The sequence below is a fragment of the Vulpes lagopus genome, chromosome 1 (assembly GCF_018345385.1).
Source record: "Vulpes lagopus strain Blue_001 chromosome 1, ASM1834538v1, whole genome shotgun sequence".
In the NCBI taxonomy this organism is placed as follows: domain Eukaryota; kingdom Metazoa; phylum Chordata; class Mammalia; order Carnivora; family Canidae; genus Vulpes; species Vulpes lagopus.
In genome coordinates, this window is record NC_054824.1 from 145,116,118 (window position 1) to 145,130,533 (window position 14,416).

Genomic DNA, 14,416 nt, shown 5'->3' on the forward strand with positions numbered 1-14,416 from the left:
CATGAGCTGCCTCAGTGATAGCTTTGCCTTATCCTCTGTGCCTGCCTTCTAAACTGGGTTCACAGCCATTGAAGACCCTAAGAATTCCATGTACAACTTTGTGTGGGGCAGGGGTCCCAAATCTGGAATATTGCTGATCTCAGGTATGTTTGAAGACGAGATGAAGTCAAGGAGGTACTTTTTGTGACACAAGAGTCCTTATAGCAAATTCAGTCCAGCAGGAGGAGTGGCGAATCTGCCCCTGAAGAGGATGCGTGTTCACGCTGATTGCCATTGGTCTTCACTGTCTGGAAACTTTTGCGTAGGGCTTGGGGGGCTAGACCAGTTTCATCAGAGACTTCTGGGCCTGCAGCTTTATGCTAGAGAGGGAGGGGAGGGTTGAGCAGGTGGCCAGGGGAGACTGGTGGCAGAGTCATGGGCTTCGGTTCTCAGCTTAGCACTGGGATGCCCACCAGCAGTGCGGCAGGTGGCAGGGCCCCTCCCTCTTTGCCCGAGGTTCCAGTAGGGGTGGGAGAGCCACCCCTGCGGTTCCAGACCAGCCAGTCCTTGTGCACACCACCACTGCAGTGTGTTGCCGAAGACACTGGGGCTCCTGCCGGCCGCAGTGGCTTCCTGCTTCTGGGACAAGGGTGCTGGCGGAGCCCTGCAGAGAGAAGCTTGGTGTTGAGAGAGAAGCCCTGACTAGACACAGTAGCTCGCCTCCAGTCACTGCAGGCTTCTCTTGGGTATAGCACTGGGGGGAAGGACTGGAGGTTCCGGCCATGGGGCCATCAGAAGGTGTGGTGTGGGGACCTGGGGCTGAGGGGGAGGCAGCAGGAGAGAGGGTCTCACTGTGCCCCCATTCTTGTGTGCCAGGTAAGTTGAGGAGTCTGTTTCTTATTAAGTACACAGGAGGCTTTTGTCACTTACAGGAAAACCACCCACTTATCTGAAATCTGACCTACTTCGGGTTTGAGCCAGACAGGGCTTCTGCATCCCACAGGGACACTGGGGCTGTCCAAATCCGTGCATCCAGCTAGTCTTCAGGAAGGAGCAGCAACCCACCACTGCTTCCCTGTCCACAGAGGCACTGGGAGCAGGGGCTGAGGTCACCTCCCCTGGGGTGGTGTGTGTGTGTGGGGGGGTGGGCTCAATAGAGCCCCAGGTCAGATCCAGAGGAGTCACAAGCTTTGTTTCCTGCCCCAGATGCTGCAGATGCAGCCCTGCCCTCTTGGCATGCTGTGCCCCTAGTGTCACTTGAGGGCCTGCATCCTGATGGAGCCAGCAGGGCTCTGGGCTGGGAGCCAGGACATGGTGGGCACGGAGGGACCCAGCGTCTTGTGGACATGGACGACTCAGGCCAGTTGTCTGAGGCTCTGGCCCCCCACATCTGTGCTCTGCAAACAGCCTTTGCCATTTTTTGAAAAGCCACTTTTTAGTTTTACCAAAAGGGACATTTTATTTGGTGGTTGGAATTTCCTGGTCACCAAGAGAAATACAAATTAGAAATGAACAGTTCTTTGGAAGGCTTCCTGGAGATGGTAGCCTCATGTTCTGATAAACAAACAGCAAAGGGAAGACAAAGGATGGTGGAGAGAAAAGGAACAAGGAGTGATACTTGGCTAAACTGGAGTGGCAGCACCAGCCAAGGTGCAGAGGGAGGAACGGCAGAGGCTGTGGTCAGTGGATCCAGATAGCCCGGGGGCCCCAGAGGCCTGGCCTGGGCCCGAGGGTGCAGGGTGGCACGGTCTAGGAGCAGAGCCCAGAGGTTGAGGTCCCTAAAAATCAGACTTTGGAATTGCGCAGAGATGCAAGTCTCATAAGCCGCCACCCTCCCTCAAGGCCCTGGCCCCTGGAGAGGGGCCTCCTCAAGGTCTTCACTGTGGCTGTATGCTGTTTGCTGTGCAAGAGGCCGCAGGCCCTTGGGGGGATGGCTCAAGGTCTGTGGGACCTGGGGAAGCTGCAAGGACGCTGGAGCGCGCCACAGGGCCTGCACCTAGCCTTGTTGGCCTCCTCTTCCTTGCCCAGCTGTGTTTTGGGTAGAGACAGATGTCTTCCAGCTGGTAGAGTGGTGGAGAGTGGGGCCTCAGCAGTGATTGGCTCCTGGTCCTCCAGGAGCGGGTCAGGGTTGGGGGTGGGGGGCCAATGCCCTGTGCACCAGGACAAATGAGGTCATGTGGTCATGTGTTAACTGCCACTCACCCCCTGCCCTGGTGCCAGACTTACAGGGCATGTCATGGAGCATGTGCTGCTGTAATGGAGCATGTGCTGCATTGGCTGAGGGAGCATGCAGGATGAAGGGACAGTTCAGGGGAGAGAGGAGCCCGGGGAAAGTGCAGAGAGCCGCCAGGGCTGCCCAGTGCTGGAGGGAGGCCCCAGCTGGGGTGAGAGGCTGTTCTGGCTCCAGAAGGCCCTGTGTGGAGCGCGGGGGGCAGGCTGGAAGGACCATGGGCCTTGGAGGCCGCGGTGAAATGCCCTTTCCCTGTGGTGCCCTGCTCTCTGGCTAGGAGAAGCACCTGCTGCACAAACTGTTCCCTCCTTGTCTGTACCAGTTCCTCAGCTTCTCACCCAGGGGACGCGGAACCCCTGCAGCTCACAGCTTGGGAGTGGAGTGGGAGGGTAGTGCATGGGCGCTGGTGGTTGTGGTGAGCAGGAGAAACTCCCCCACCTGGGGCTTTGGGGTGGGGCTTGCAGCAGGGCCTGCCTCCAGCTCCCTGTCCCCTCCCCTCTCTAGACTTCAGTCTCCTGTTTGGTTGAAGGGGTGGGGAGGAGCAGCCACAAAGGATTTAGTGTCCCCTGGAGCCCCAGCAGCCCTCCCTCCCTGAGCCCTTGGCCGCTATGTCCCCTCTGACCTGTATGGCATCCCGTGTGCAAACATGGAGGCATCCTATGGGGACCCGTAGACCTGTGGTGCAGGGGCTACTGCCATGCCACCAGCTAGCACAGCTCCACACCACCACCCAGGCTTCTTGCTAATGCCCCCTTGGGTGAGTTGACCTCTAGCCTGAGCTGCAGAGGGAGGAGGACCCCTGCTCCCCCCCCCTCACAGACTTTGCTCCTCCAGAAACACCAGGGGGGTCACTAGGCATTTCTGTCCCCTCCCTGCACCTGCCATCCTGTTATACTCCCAAGTGTAAGGAAATGCCGTTCTGACTGATTTCTAGCTATTGCTCTGCAGGAAGCCTCTCCTTGTTCTGCGCACCCCCCTCTGCCAAGAATCAGCCAGGGCCCCGCCCCAGTCTACTATGAGACGTTTCTTGTCCTTTCAGCCTCCCTGATCTTAGCAAAGCCATCTGCTCCCCTCCCCTCCCCCCATCTCTCCTCTTAGGAGAGATGCAGACAGAAGGGAATGGAACCCCAACTGTTGACTCAGCAGCAAGTGCTCAGGCTGATTCCACAGCTGGAAAGGAGGGGAATCACTAGTCACTGGGGCTGGTGCCCCAGCGCAGGGTGTGGGGTGAGGGGTGTGTGTCTGTGGCTGGCACTGCTTCAGGGAGGGGTCTGCAGACAGACTCAGGCAGGTGCAGGGCAGGTGATGCACTGTGTACCAGACAGGTGTGGGGGCCTCCTTGGCAGGAGGAGGGGATCCCAACGGGCACAGACTGTCCTGCCCAAGCTCTCCTAGGAAACAGCATAAGGACGGCTGCAGACATGGGACCTTAGGAGCACCCAGAGCCTTGCGCCTCAGGTGGGGGGTGTGTGTGCAGATGCCGCCTTGCCTCCAGCAGCTCACGGTCTGAGGGAAAAGAAGACCCCAGGCTGACTCCTCCAGGGGGTGGGAGCCCAGAGTGGGGAGCTTTGCACAGGGCGACAGGCAGGTGCTGAGGTGGGTCTGAGCAGAGAGTGAAGAAGCCTCACGAGAGGGTCAGGGGTGAGTCAGGGGAGGAAGTAAGGTCCTGACAGAGGCAAGGCTAACGCCCAAGAGGCTGGGGTGACACAGAGGGACCCCGGACCACCGCTGGGGCCCCCCAGTCCTGTGGAGAATGAGGTGCAGGCCCCAACTGCTCCTGCCTGACCCCCAGATGATACAGCCACCCCTCTGCCTCCAGCTGCCTGCCTAGCCCTGCCAGGGAAGAATCTGCGGCCCCTTACCCTGCAGCCCAGGTGTAATCACCCTTACCCCACAATGCCCAGATCTGTGACCCCTGCCCGGGTGTCTCTGAACCCCCAGACCTGCTCCCCCCACTGCAGTGGCGATTCAAGCCCTTACCCTCCATGATGAGAGAGAGAGAGAGAGAGAGAGAGAATGAGAGAGAGTCTGAGACAGAAGGAGCCCGGAGTACTTGGATCCCTGTGGGAAGAGGTTGTTGGCAATGATTTATTAGCCAGGCAAGAATCAACAAACAAGTTCTAACATCTGTTCTTGCCAAACCATTCCTCAGACAACAGCAGCATTGGACCAGGGCCCAGACTCTAAGGCTCAGAGGGCCAAGGAAATCAGACTCCAGGAGGAGAAGCTAGGGCAGTGGGAGGCAGCAGGGGCACCCTTGCACCCTTCCTTGGAGGACTGCGCATCACCGAGCCACCACCACCACCACCCACCGGGTTCTCCGGGACTTTGGGGAGGGGGCCAGTGCCTGGGTCCCTGAAAGGGAGCTGAGTCTGCATCGGCTCCTCTGAACTCCAGGCTTCCTTGTGGGGGCCCTGATCTGTCCAGGGAACGGGGCTAAACTGGGATCTGGAGTTCCACCGGCACCCAGGCCTCCATGCTGTGGAACTCTGAAGAGCAGCCAGATTTCCTGTCAGGAAATCTCTGACATTTCCTGTGGAGAGGAGGACATGGGGTAAGAAAGGGTGCCAGTCAAGGGACCTAGGAAGCCTGGGTTCTAGTCCTTGGCCCTGGCCCAGTCACTATCCCTCTCTGGCTTGTCTCCACATCTGCACCTCCAGGGACTTGGCCTGGATCAGTGATGGCAAAAGAGACGCTGCTATATTGCCTCCCTCTCTGCCCACAGCAGACATCACTAATCAATAACAGTGCTCTGTTCTGCTGAGTGTGGAGATGACCTGAACATCCTTCACAGCACAGTGCTCTAGGCAGCTGCGACCAATGGATGGCAGTTGGCATGTGAGATGACACCTCTGTGCCATCTTTGCAATAGATGATGGCTGAGGTCCTTTCTAGTCTGATTGCCTACGGTTTGTTCTGTGCACATTTCCTGAGAAGGGCACCTGGGGTTCTAGGTTATCCCCCCCCAGCTCAGACTCACCATGCTACTGGGGAGGCCCCAGGGGAAGCCACACCTGTCCTTTGTCTTCTGTCCTCTGTCTAGAAAGATTGTGAGGGAGGGTGTGCCCCCAGCAGGGCAGAGGCTGGTGGGGCACAGGAGGGCCTTGTCCAGTCACAGAGTTCTCAGACTGTGGTCGCCAGGCTCCTGTATTCTGCGGAGAGAAGGATGATCCTAGGTCACGCCCTCTACCCTTCACCTCTCAGGCCTACCTGCAGCCTCAAGGGCTGTCCTCTGGTCTTAATGCATGTTGGCCTGCACAGAGGAGGCCTAAACTGCTCTCATTCATTCAGTAACCATTTCCTGAGGACCAGCTCTGTGGCAGGCACTGTGCTGGGTGCTCTGGAAACAGATGACTAAGTCCCAGCCCCTGCTCAGGGGGTTTGCACTCTCCTGGGAACGAGTGGAGTTGGGTGTCCCAGGTGATCAGTGGTATGTGTGGCAGGTGTGTATGTAGCACAGGGGGATGGCCACTGTGGTTGTGTTTGGGAAATCTGCAGGGAACAGAAGGACAAACTGTCTTGAAGGATGGCTAGGGCAGTGGGAGGTGTGCTCAGAGAGACGTAAAGAGCTTAGTGAAGATGGCAGCAGCTGGTGGGGGGCTGACGAGGAGGTCCTCTGCCTGCACCAGTATGGATGGCCGCATGGGCCAGCTAGCTGTTTTAATCAACTGAGCCGTCCAGGCGCCCTGAGCTAGCTGTTTTAGAAAGACCATTCTGGCTTCCTTGGGGCAGAGTAAATCAGAAATGGCAAGATTGGTGGTTAGATCAGTTAGGAAGCTTGGAAAATCCTGATGATGGATGCTGAGGCTGCAGCTGCAGGGGGGGGGGGGGGGGAGGTGGTACCCAGCAGGAATCTGAGGCCTATGAGGAGTCAGGGTAGAGGGAATGTCGAGGGAGCCCTGGGGTTCTGGCTGGGATAGTCAGGTGGCTGGAGAGTCATTCTTCTGGCTGGGAAACAGAGGAGGGGCAGTCTGGGCAGAAAGGTGAGAGCTTGAGTGGGCTGCTGTGCCAATTTCAGGAGGCTGTGGGGTACTGGGGGCTGAGTGGGAGACGTGGGCTGCTGGTTCATCTCTAGTGCCCAAGCTGGGGGTGAGGGTGGGGAGACAGGCTTAGGGGCTGAGGCAGGTCTGGGGCATCGCAGGGAGGGTGGGGAAAGGCCTGTAGAGGGGGCAGAGGCCTAGGGAAAGGGTGGAGGTGGCCAGGAGGTGTCACGCCGCCCTGGACTGGGACACTGGCTTGCACTCATCAGAGGACTGAAGAGGTGCGGGTTGGGGGTGAGGGTTGGCAAAGGGAGTGTGTGGAGGAGCAGGAGAGCAGGTGCCCCCTCCCTTGAGCTCATCAGAGACAACAGGAGGGACTCCCAGTGCTCCCAGCTCTCAGGCTGTGAAGGGGGAGGGGAGGGAGCCAGTGGGAGAGGCCCAAGTTCCAACGAGGAAGAGAGAACGATGGCTGGAGCCAAGATTCCTGGTATGGGGGGGGGGGGGGGTGTCTGGGCGAGCGGGGCGGACCACTATTTCTCCTGAGAAGTGGAAAGGGATGACAGAGGGGAGGCTTGTCCCAGTGACCCCAGGGCGAAGACAGGGAGCCGCTTCCGGGCTCCTGGCAGCCCGGAGTCTCTCTTTGCCCCGCGATCTCGGACCTTCACCCTGGCCCCGGCATCCACTCGAACACCTTCGCTATCCTCCCCAGTCTGGCTTTCAGGACGTCCCCCCCGCGGTCCTCCTTCTCTGGGCACTGCTTTACCTGGCTTCCCGGGACAGGCCTGGACCGGCATTTCCGCAGGGCCCGGTGCCCGAGGACGCAGGAGGGCCCCCCGGCCCCAGGCGGGACCTCCACCTCCACCTCCGCATAGACGTTGCACGGGGCTTCCCCGGGGCTGCCCCGCCCCATGGCGTAGAAGGCGATGGGCTCGTCGGGCTCCTGGTAGATGGGATGGGAGGGCTTGGGGGGAGGGGCTGGGCGGGGCTTCGGAGCCGGGCTTGTGTAGACTTCGGGGGGCAGCTGGGGCTTCGCAGGCAAGGGAGGCTTGGGCCTGGGCTGCTGGGGAGACTGGGAGAGAAGGCCAGGCCGGAGGGGAGGGGGAGTCAGAGCGACCCGGGCGGGGCTGAGGCTGCAGCCGGTGTCCTGGGGGCCCCGCCCCCGGGTCCTCGAGGCCCCGCCCCGCGCTGGACCCGCCCTTTGCCCTCCCTCAGCCCCTCGGAGCCCAATACCTCCTTGGGCTCCCCGGCCCCCTCCTTCTGCGTGGGGGTTACGTTCTGCAACTTTTTGAGGATCAAGCCATACTGAGGGTGTGAGTCCTGGCTTTTGTTTCCAGAGTCCGGCATTTCAGTGCTCAGGGAAAGTCCGACGGGCTCGGGAGTCTGCAGGGAAAGGAAGCCTCAGGGATTTGGTGCAGGAGGGATGGTGGGTGGAGGTGGCCAGGTCATCCGGGAGACAATCAGCTGGTGCTGGTGCAGGGTGCGTGTGGGGAGGGGCACAGAGATTCGGACCCCTTGGGTTCCCTGGGTGAGGAGCAGGGTTGGAGATGGTAAGGGGGCCCCACGGCAGGGGGGAAAGCAGCTCAGCTCACAGGCTGTATCTAGCATTGACCTCAGTTCCCCCGGGAACACAGCCAGTCTGCATTTGTGCCTGTGGTTGTAAAAATGCAACAAGACTTGAGAAGTCTTGAGCCTAAATATTTTCAGCATGGGGACAGATCTCCAAGACTGTCCCATCTGTTTATTTCTGCAGGAGCGGGGAGTACTCCTTGGAGTTTTAAGCTAGACATTTGAGGGGCAGAGAGACAGCCTCCAGGAAGATGACCCTGAAGGCGGGAAGGTCCCTTTCCATGATAGCTGGGCTTTATAGCTCAGTAGCCTAGCTGTGCACATGCCCAGGGCTTCTGGTAGACTCAGGCCACAAGGCTTTCCTCATGCTTCTCGTGTTCACCAAGTGCATGTCCGCATCTGGAGATGTGCCAGTACTGCGGGCTTTCTGGATCCACGTCAGAATTCTCTTTCCCTGCCCCTACCACCTCCTCTCTCTGCATTCCTTTTGTGACTAAAAAAGCAGCACCCTCACCCTGCTGCTGAGACAGCTTCTCGGGAGCCACCCCCCAACTCATCTTATGGGGCACCAGCCCTGCTCCTTCCGCTGCCTCAACAACTTGACACCTGCTCCCCTCTCTGTGTGCCATAACCATTACCCCAGCTCAGGCCTCCTAAGTCCTCCCCTGCCTCATCTTGGTCTGCAACCCATTGTTCACTGGCGGCCAAGGTGAGCTGAAGAAATTCCCCTGGCAATCTTCAGCAGCTGCTGGTCCTCCAGGGGGAAGTCCAAACTCCAGAGGAGTGTTGGGACAAGACCCTTTGAGACCTGGTTGTAGAGCTGGCACCTGACAGCTCTGCCTTCAGCTCTCCAGTGCATCGGCTCCCCTCACCTCCAGACTTCCCTGCACCCTGTGCCCACTGCTGGGGATCTTCATGTCCACCATTCCTGGTGAAGGTCCACACAAGACTTGCCCACAGACACACTTCCTTGAACCGACTCCAGTCAAGCCTGAGAAACCGTTCCTGCCAGTACCACCAGTGAGCTCCTCCTGGCCAAGGCCAGTGGTCAGTTCGGGACCCACTGGCATGCCCTTCCTTGGGGCATTTTCTTTGCTTGGCTTCTAGAGCATCACATGCTCCTGGTTTTTCTCTTCTCTCCCTGGCTGATCCTTCTCAATTTTCTTTGTCTTTTTTTTTTTTAATATTTTATTTATTTATTAATGAGAGACACAGAGACACGGGGGGGGGGGCAGGCAGAGACACAGGCAGAGGGAGAAGCAGGCTCCCCGACATGGGACTTGATCCTGGATCTCCAGGATCAGGCCCTGGGCTGAAGGCAGCGCTAAACCGCTGAGCCACCCGGGCTGCCCTCAATTTTCTTTATAGGTTTGCTTTCCCTTCTGCAAACTCTAAATGCTGGAGACTTAGTATTCCCTTCTTGTCCATTGACACTCCCTCCCAAGTTCAATTTCAGCCCTCCTGAAAGCTTGACAATCAATCCTTCTATATGCTGATGACTCCCAGGTGTTTATCTCCAGCCCAGACCTCTGTCCCAAGCTCCAGACCCACATATTTAACTGCCTACTGAACATCCCCATTAAAAAAGGGTGATACCTGGGTGGCTCAGTGGTTTAGTGCCTGCCTTTGGCCCAGGGCGTGATCCTAGAGTCCTGGGATCGATTCCCCCAATAAACATGGGGTCCCTGCGTGGAGCCTGCTTCTCCCTTTGCCTGTGTCTCTTAAATAAAAGCTTAAAAAATAAAATAAGTAAATAAAAGCTTAAAGCTTTTATTTAATAAAAACTTAAAAAAAAATCAAAACCAAAAACCCCACACCCTGCATTCTGCCTCCACCTCAGCCACCCTAGCCCAGGCGGCCACCAGCTCACCTGAAGTATTGTAGTTTGTCCATCTGTCCTCCTTGCCCCACCTCCAAACTTGCCAGATCATGTCAGTCCTGTGTGGTGCCATCCCCCCTCACTTAGAATAAAATCCGAAATCTGTGTGAGAGTCTACATACAGGGTTCCCTTCTTTCATCACTGCTCTCATGTCCAATTCATCCACCTATGCTAGTTTCCTGACTGCTGTCAGTCTTCCTCAAACACCTCGGGCAGCTTCCTACTGCAGGACATTTGTACCTGCTGTTCCTCCTGCCTAGAAGGTTTTTCCTCTAGTTGCCTGCATGGCTCCTTCCCTTACTTCATCCAGGCCTCCCTTCAAATGTCTCCTTACCAGAGTAGCTTTCCTTGGTGTCCCTGTGTAAAACAACCCCAACCCTGTCACTCCCTGTCTTATTAGCATGCATTACTGGACATACTACAGATTATCTGTTTCTCTGTCTTATGTGAGCGCTGTCTCCACACTAGAATGTAAGGTCCAGAAGGCAGGGCTGTCCTGGTCAGTTGTTCCTGCTGTATTGCCAGACCCTGATCACTGGCTGGCACCTGTGTCCTCTGACTGCCTGACCACCCTGGGGGGAGGCACTCCCTGGTGTGCTCCCTGCCACACAGGCCCTGGTGGCACTCACTCTGCATTTCCTCTCTTCTCACACTTGATTGCTCCTATTCATCTGTCTTTGCTGCTGGTAAGTGAGCTTTGTGGGACTGAGGCCTGTCTTATTCATGGTTCTATTTCCAGGGCCTGCCAGCAGGAGCACTGTCCTGTAGCCCTGTAGCCCCATACTCAGTAAATAGTCCTTACTTAAAAGCACAAATGACCCCAAGTGCCTGCTGTCTTTGTGTGGCTGAGCTCATCCGTGAAGGACCCCTCCCCAGTACTCGAGGGGATCCTAGGGGCACAGGGTGGACAAGAGACCTATGGCTGCATCGCAGGGGGGGATGAGGTGGTGGCCAGGGTCCTTGGGGCCAGGGGCTGGGGGTACCTGGCGGGCCAGGGGCTCGGTGAGTGTCTCCCCATAGGGGCTGAGCGGGCACGCTGTGTAGTGTCGCAGCAGGTCCTGCAGCCTCACGTGAGCGCTGTCCTCGCCTAGCACCACATGGCGCCCATCCCCAAGCTGGGCCAGCAGGAAGTGGCGGCAGCGAGTCCGGCTCCTGGAGGGCACCCATTGGATCAGAGCCACCTCAGGCCCGGCTAGCCACCCAGGCCAGGGTCTCTCTCCTTCCCGGCTGGCCCCTGCCCTTCCTGCATCAGGAGCACCCAGCCCACCCCGCTGGGGTGGCCAGGGCACTGCCCCTGCTCTTGCCCCCTCACCTGTAGGTCAGCACAAAGGTCACAGCGCTCTCACTGAACCGCACCAAGTAGCATCCCTCAGGCTTGGTCTCCAGCAGCCTCTCAGCCTCCCTGTGGGTGGTGGAGAAGACTTCTCCAGCCTCCAGCCTGTCCTGGACTCTCAAGGCAGACCCCAACCCCCAGCCAAGCAGACTCAGTTGATGTAGAAGGGTGAAGAAGATAGCAGAGAGAAGTGGGGTCTGCTCCCAGGTGCAGGGCCTGGAGAACACAGGGGCCAGAGGTCCCACACAGGAGAGGTTTCAGCCCTGCCTCATCCTGGAGGACAGCCTGGTGGGGGTGCCCTGGGGTGGCAAGAGACTTGTAGATTTCCAAGGTCACAGGCTGAACTGGAGCAGAGGAGGCAAAGCTGAGGGATGCAGGAGGAAGGGCCTACCAGAGAGACAAGGAAGAGCAGAGGCTGGTGGGGCAGAAAGGTCAGGAGATCTGGGGGTGGGGTGTGGGGTGTGTGTGGGGGAAACCATGAGGTCTGGAGGGCCAGAGACAGGAGCCGAAGCTGAAATCCAGAGGGGGGGGGCCTGTAGCCTCCCTGGTGACCTCCCCCAGGACAGATGCCTCAGACACTGGCCTGGGAGCCTCCAGGACTCCTGGTTGGACTCACAGCCTCCACACTCTGCTGGGCCTGGGCCCCAGGACTTGCCCTGCCCCTCTCTGGGCCTGTTTCCACCACCTCTGTGACTCACCTCCGGGTGATGAAGCCGTGGAACCAGGCTGGGGCTGCCCCGTGTTGCAGGAGCCAGTGGGCCTGGGTCTTCTGGAACCAAGCCCGGGTCTCGGCCTGCAGGGACTGGCCTCCTTCCCCAAACACCTCATCAGCCTTCTCGGCATCCTCTGGGCTAGAAGCAGCCTCTCGGGGTTGAGGAGATGCCTGAAACAGGGGGAAGGTTCAAGGAGGGGGAGTTAGCCATGATGTATGGGCTTCCTCCTGACCGTCAGCCAGCTGCGAGTCTGCAGCCTCACCCCTGCTCCCCATCCCAGTTGCCCATTCTAGGCTATAACTACCCAGGAGGTGCCTTTCAGGGTCCAGCTTAAAACCCCTTCTTCAGCTGCACTTGCTTTTTTTTCCAGGGAATTTCTGCCCACTTCCCTCTGGGCCTGCAGGCCTTTTACCCAGTAGCAGTTAGCTCTTAACCTGAGTGTGAGGCTTCTGGAAGGACAGGCAGTCATTCCCTGGCCTGCAGGATCAGTGAGATGATGCTACAACCTCTCACCCCAGAGGACAGAACGAGGGAGGACTCAGCCTCCTGTGGGAGGGGCTGGGCTGGATCATAGGGAGGACTTTCTAATGGCCCCGTGGGTGAGAGGGAAGGAGGCCCGGATGCACTGGGCAGGTGAAAGCCAGGGACAGAGATGCAGAGGTCTGCTTCTGGGACTTGGTACCCTGTACCCTGGTCACCCTCAGACTCAGCCTGTGCATCCCAGGGATGGTAAGGGGACAATGCAATGAATGAAGGAGGTACTCCCCATCTCCCCTCCTGCCCCCCCCATCTCCCCTCCCTCTTCCTCATCTCTCCCTTCTCTCCATCTCCTCTCCCTCCTCCTCATCTCTCCTCCCTATCTCCCTCCCTCCTTCCCATCTTCTCTCTCCCTCCCTCCCTTCTTCCCTCCCTCCCTCCCTCCCTCCCTCTCTCCTTCCCTTCCTCCCTTCTTCCCTCCCTCCCCATCTCCCTTCCCTCCCTCCTTCCTTCCATGCCCTAGCCCTATAGGCAGCCCCAGATCATTCCTGCTTTTCCCCTATTGGCCTTTATCTACTCTCAAGTCCTCACCGATGGGAGGAGGGGAGCCAAGGAGGAAGTGGTGCCAGCCGGGTTCCCCCTTACCGAAGTGTGGACAGCTGGGACCCTGGGGCTGGGCTGGGCCTCCTCAGCCTTCAGGGCCTGGAGCCTGGGCCCCTGGAGCAAGCCCAGGTCCTGGCAGCTCCTTCGGGGCAGTTCCAGGGGCTGGAAGGTGCTGAAGGTAGGGGCAGGGGCTTTGCCACTTCCTGTTAGCACAAAGAGGACAGGGTAGGGGGGGGGAGAGGAGGGGTGTCTGGGTGAGGGGCTACCTCTCCCCCAGGCTCCCAGGAGCTCTGTGTGCCTCTGATGAGAGGACAGGGACGGTACCAACTGGGGGTCTCTCAAGGGGGAGGAGTAAGGAGTCCAGGAGGCACAAGCTGGCAGGGAGATGGGCATGGGGAAGCAGAAAGCCCCACAGTGCAGGTGTGGGGTGCGGGGCACAGCGAGGGGGTAGGGTGGTGTGTCTCTTCAGGGCAGACCTCTGCTCTTTATGTTCCAGATCCTCTGCTCATATCCCTCCCTCTGCTAAGGAGCGCTCAGCAGACCCTGCCACCTATGTCCCCAGGGCTGAGCCGACTGGCTGGCGCCGGGAGAAGTAGTTGTAGGCTCCCTGCCCATCTGCCCAGCCAGTTCTGGCTTGGGGTGGGTCCTTCACCCCTGAAGTGGGAGCTCAGGCCTGGAGACAGCAGGGGATCTGAGGGTCTGGATGTCCCTCTACCCGCCATCCAGGCTTCGCACTTACCTTGGGGACAGATCTGGGCCAGGGGGAGCTCCATGGGGCCAGGCTAGGAACTGAGCCCCTGGAGCAGGGTGTGTGTATGTGCTCTCAAAAGATGTGCACACTCAGCAACTCATCTCTCTCACCCCAGCCCCCGAGGGCAGGAAATGTCGCCTTACCCACAGCCCTAACCCTGGCAGAGGACCCACGTCATGGAAAGCTGTAAGACACTCGTCCCTCCTCCGGAAGCCAGGCAGCTGAAGGTGGTGATGGTGTGATGCTGTGGTGGTGGGTAGTTGTGTCATTCTGCCCTTGGCTGTTGGGTATTGGGAGGTCCTGCCTGCTGTCTGACCTCCATCCCTCCTGTTTCTCCCTCTACTCCCTCGCTCCAATCTGGGACCACCTTTCCTCTCCCTGCCTCCCTCTCTGTCTCCCCCTCAGCTTGTTCTGAGCAGCAGCAATGGGGATGTCAACTTCAAAAGGATATTTGGGGTCCTGGGAGATTCCTACTCAGGATTGTGCTTTTAGGACATATGAGGAGTGACGCGGGCAGGGATGCAACAGGAAGGATGTGGGAAAGACTTCTGGAAGGACTTTCTGAGGTCATACGAAATCTTTGAGATGAAGTGAGTGGGAAGGAAGGGGGGCTGGCTTCACCTTCCAGCAGATAATAGGACTGGGTTAGGGCAAAATCTGGCAATCCTGGGGGGTGGAGGGACAATCTGGAGGAAGGAGGGGAGATCCAGAGGATGGAGGTCATGATCCGAAGCAACATTGTGAGCAGTTATTATAACATCAATGCTGACTTCTTAAACTCTCCCTGTGCCTATATTTGCTGCCACACCAGAGACCAATCCCATTGCTCGCTCATTTGATCCTCACAAATATATGGGCAGGGAACATTACCCCCATTTCCAGAGGAATAAACTGAAGCTCAGAA

At 58.3% G+C, this 14,416-nt stretch overlaps 1 protein-coding gene across 3 annotated transcripts; it reads right to left on the reverse strand.

The window, feature by feature from the left end:
* Positions 1-21: 21 nt before the first annotated feature.
* SH2D2A (SH2 domain containing 2A) lies at positions 22-13,616 on the reverse strand. Of its 3 annotated transcripts, none has more exons than XM_041762076.1 (9): positions 13,501-13,616; positions 12,804-12,964; positions 11,667-11,851; positions 10,948-11,037; positions 10,619-10,787; positions 7,420-7,569; positions 6,953-7,129; positions 5,190-5,361; positions 22-4,742 (listed from the first exon to the last, which is right to left on the reverse strand). In XM_041762076.1, exons 1-8 carry the CDS (start codon positions 13,532-13,534, stop codon positions 5,194-5,196), a joined length of 1,134 nt encoding a protein of 377 aa, XP_041618010.1. In that variant the 5' UTR covers positions 13,535-13,616; the 3' UTR covers positions 22-4,742; positions 5,190-5,193. The 3 variants fall into 3 exon arrangements, with proteins under 3 accessions (XP_041618010.1, XP_041618002.1, XP_041617992.1); XM_041762068.1 differs by having other exon boundaries at positions 5,224-5,361; positions 6,953-7,258; XM_041762058.1 differs by having other exon boundaries at positions 6,953-7,258.
* Positions 13,617-14,416: the final 800 nt, after the last annotated feature.

What these genes read in the sequence shown, in the direction of transcription:
- SH2D2A (XM_041762058.1), bottom strand. Translation starts at nt 13,534, where the DNA reads ATGGAGCTCCCCCTGGCCCAGATCTGTCCCCAAG. An exon ending in CACGGCTTCATCACCCGGAG is followed by an intron (nt 11,038 to 11,666) that starts GTGAGTCACAGA and finishes CACCACCCACAG; the next exon opens with GGAGGCTGAGAGGCTGCTGG. An exon ending in GGCCTGTCCCGGGAAGCCAG is followed by an intron (nt 5,362 to 6,952) that starts GTAAAGCAGTGC and finishes TTCTCTCCGCAG; the next exon opens with AATACAGGAGCCTGGCGACC.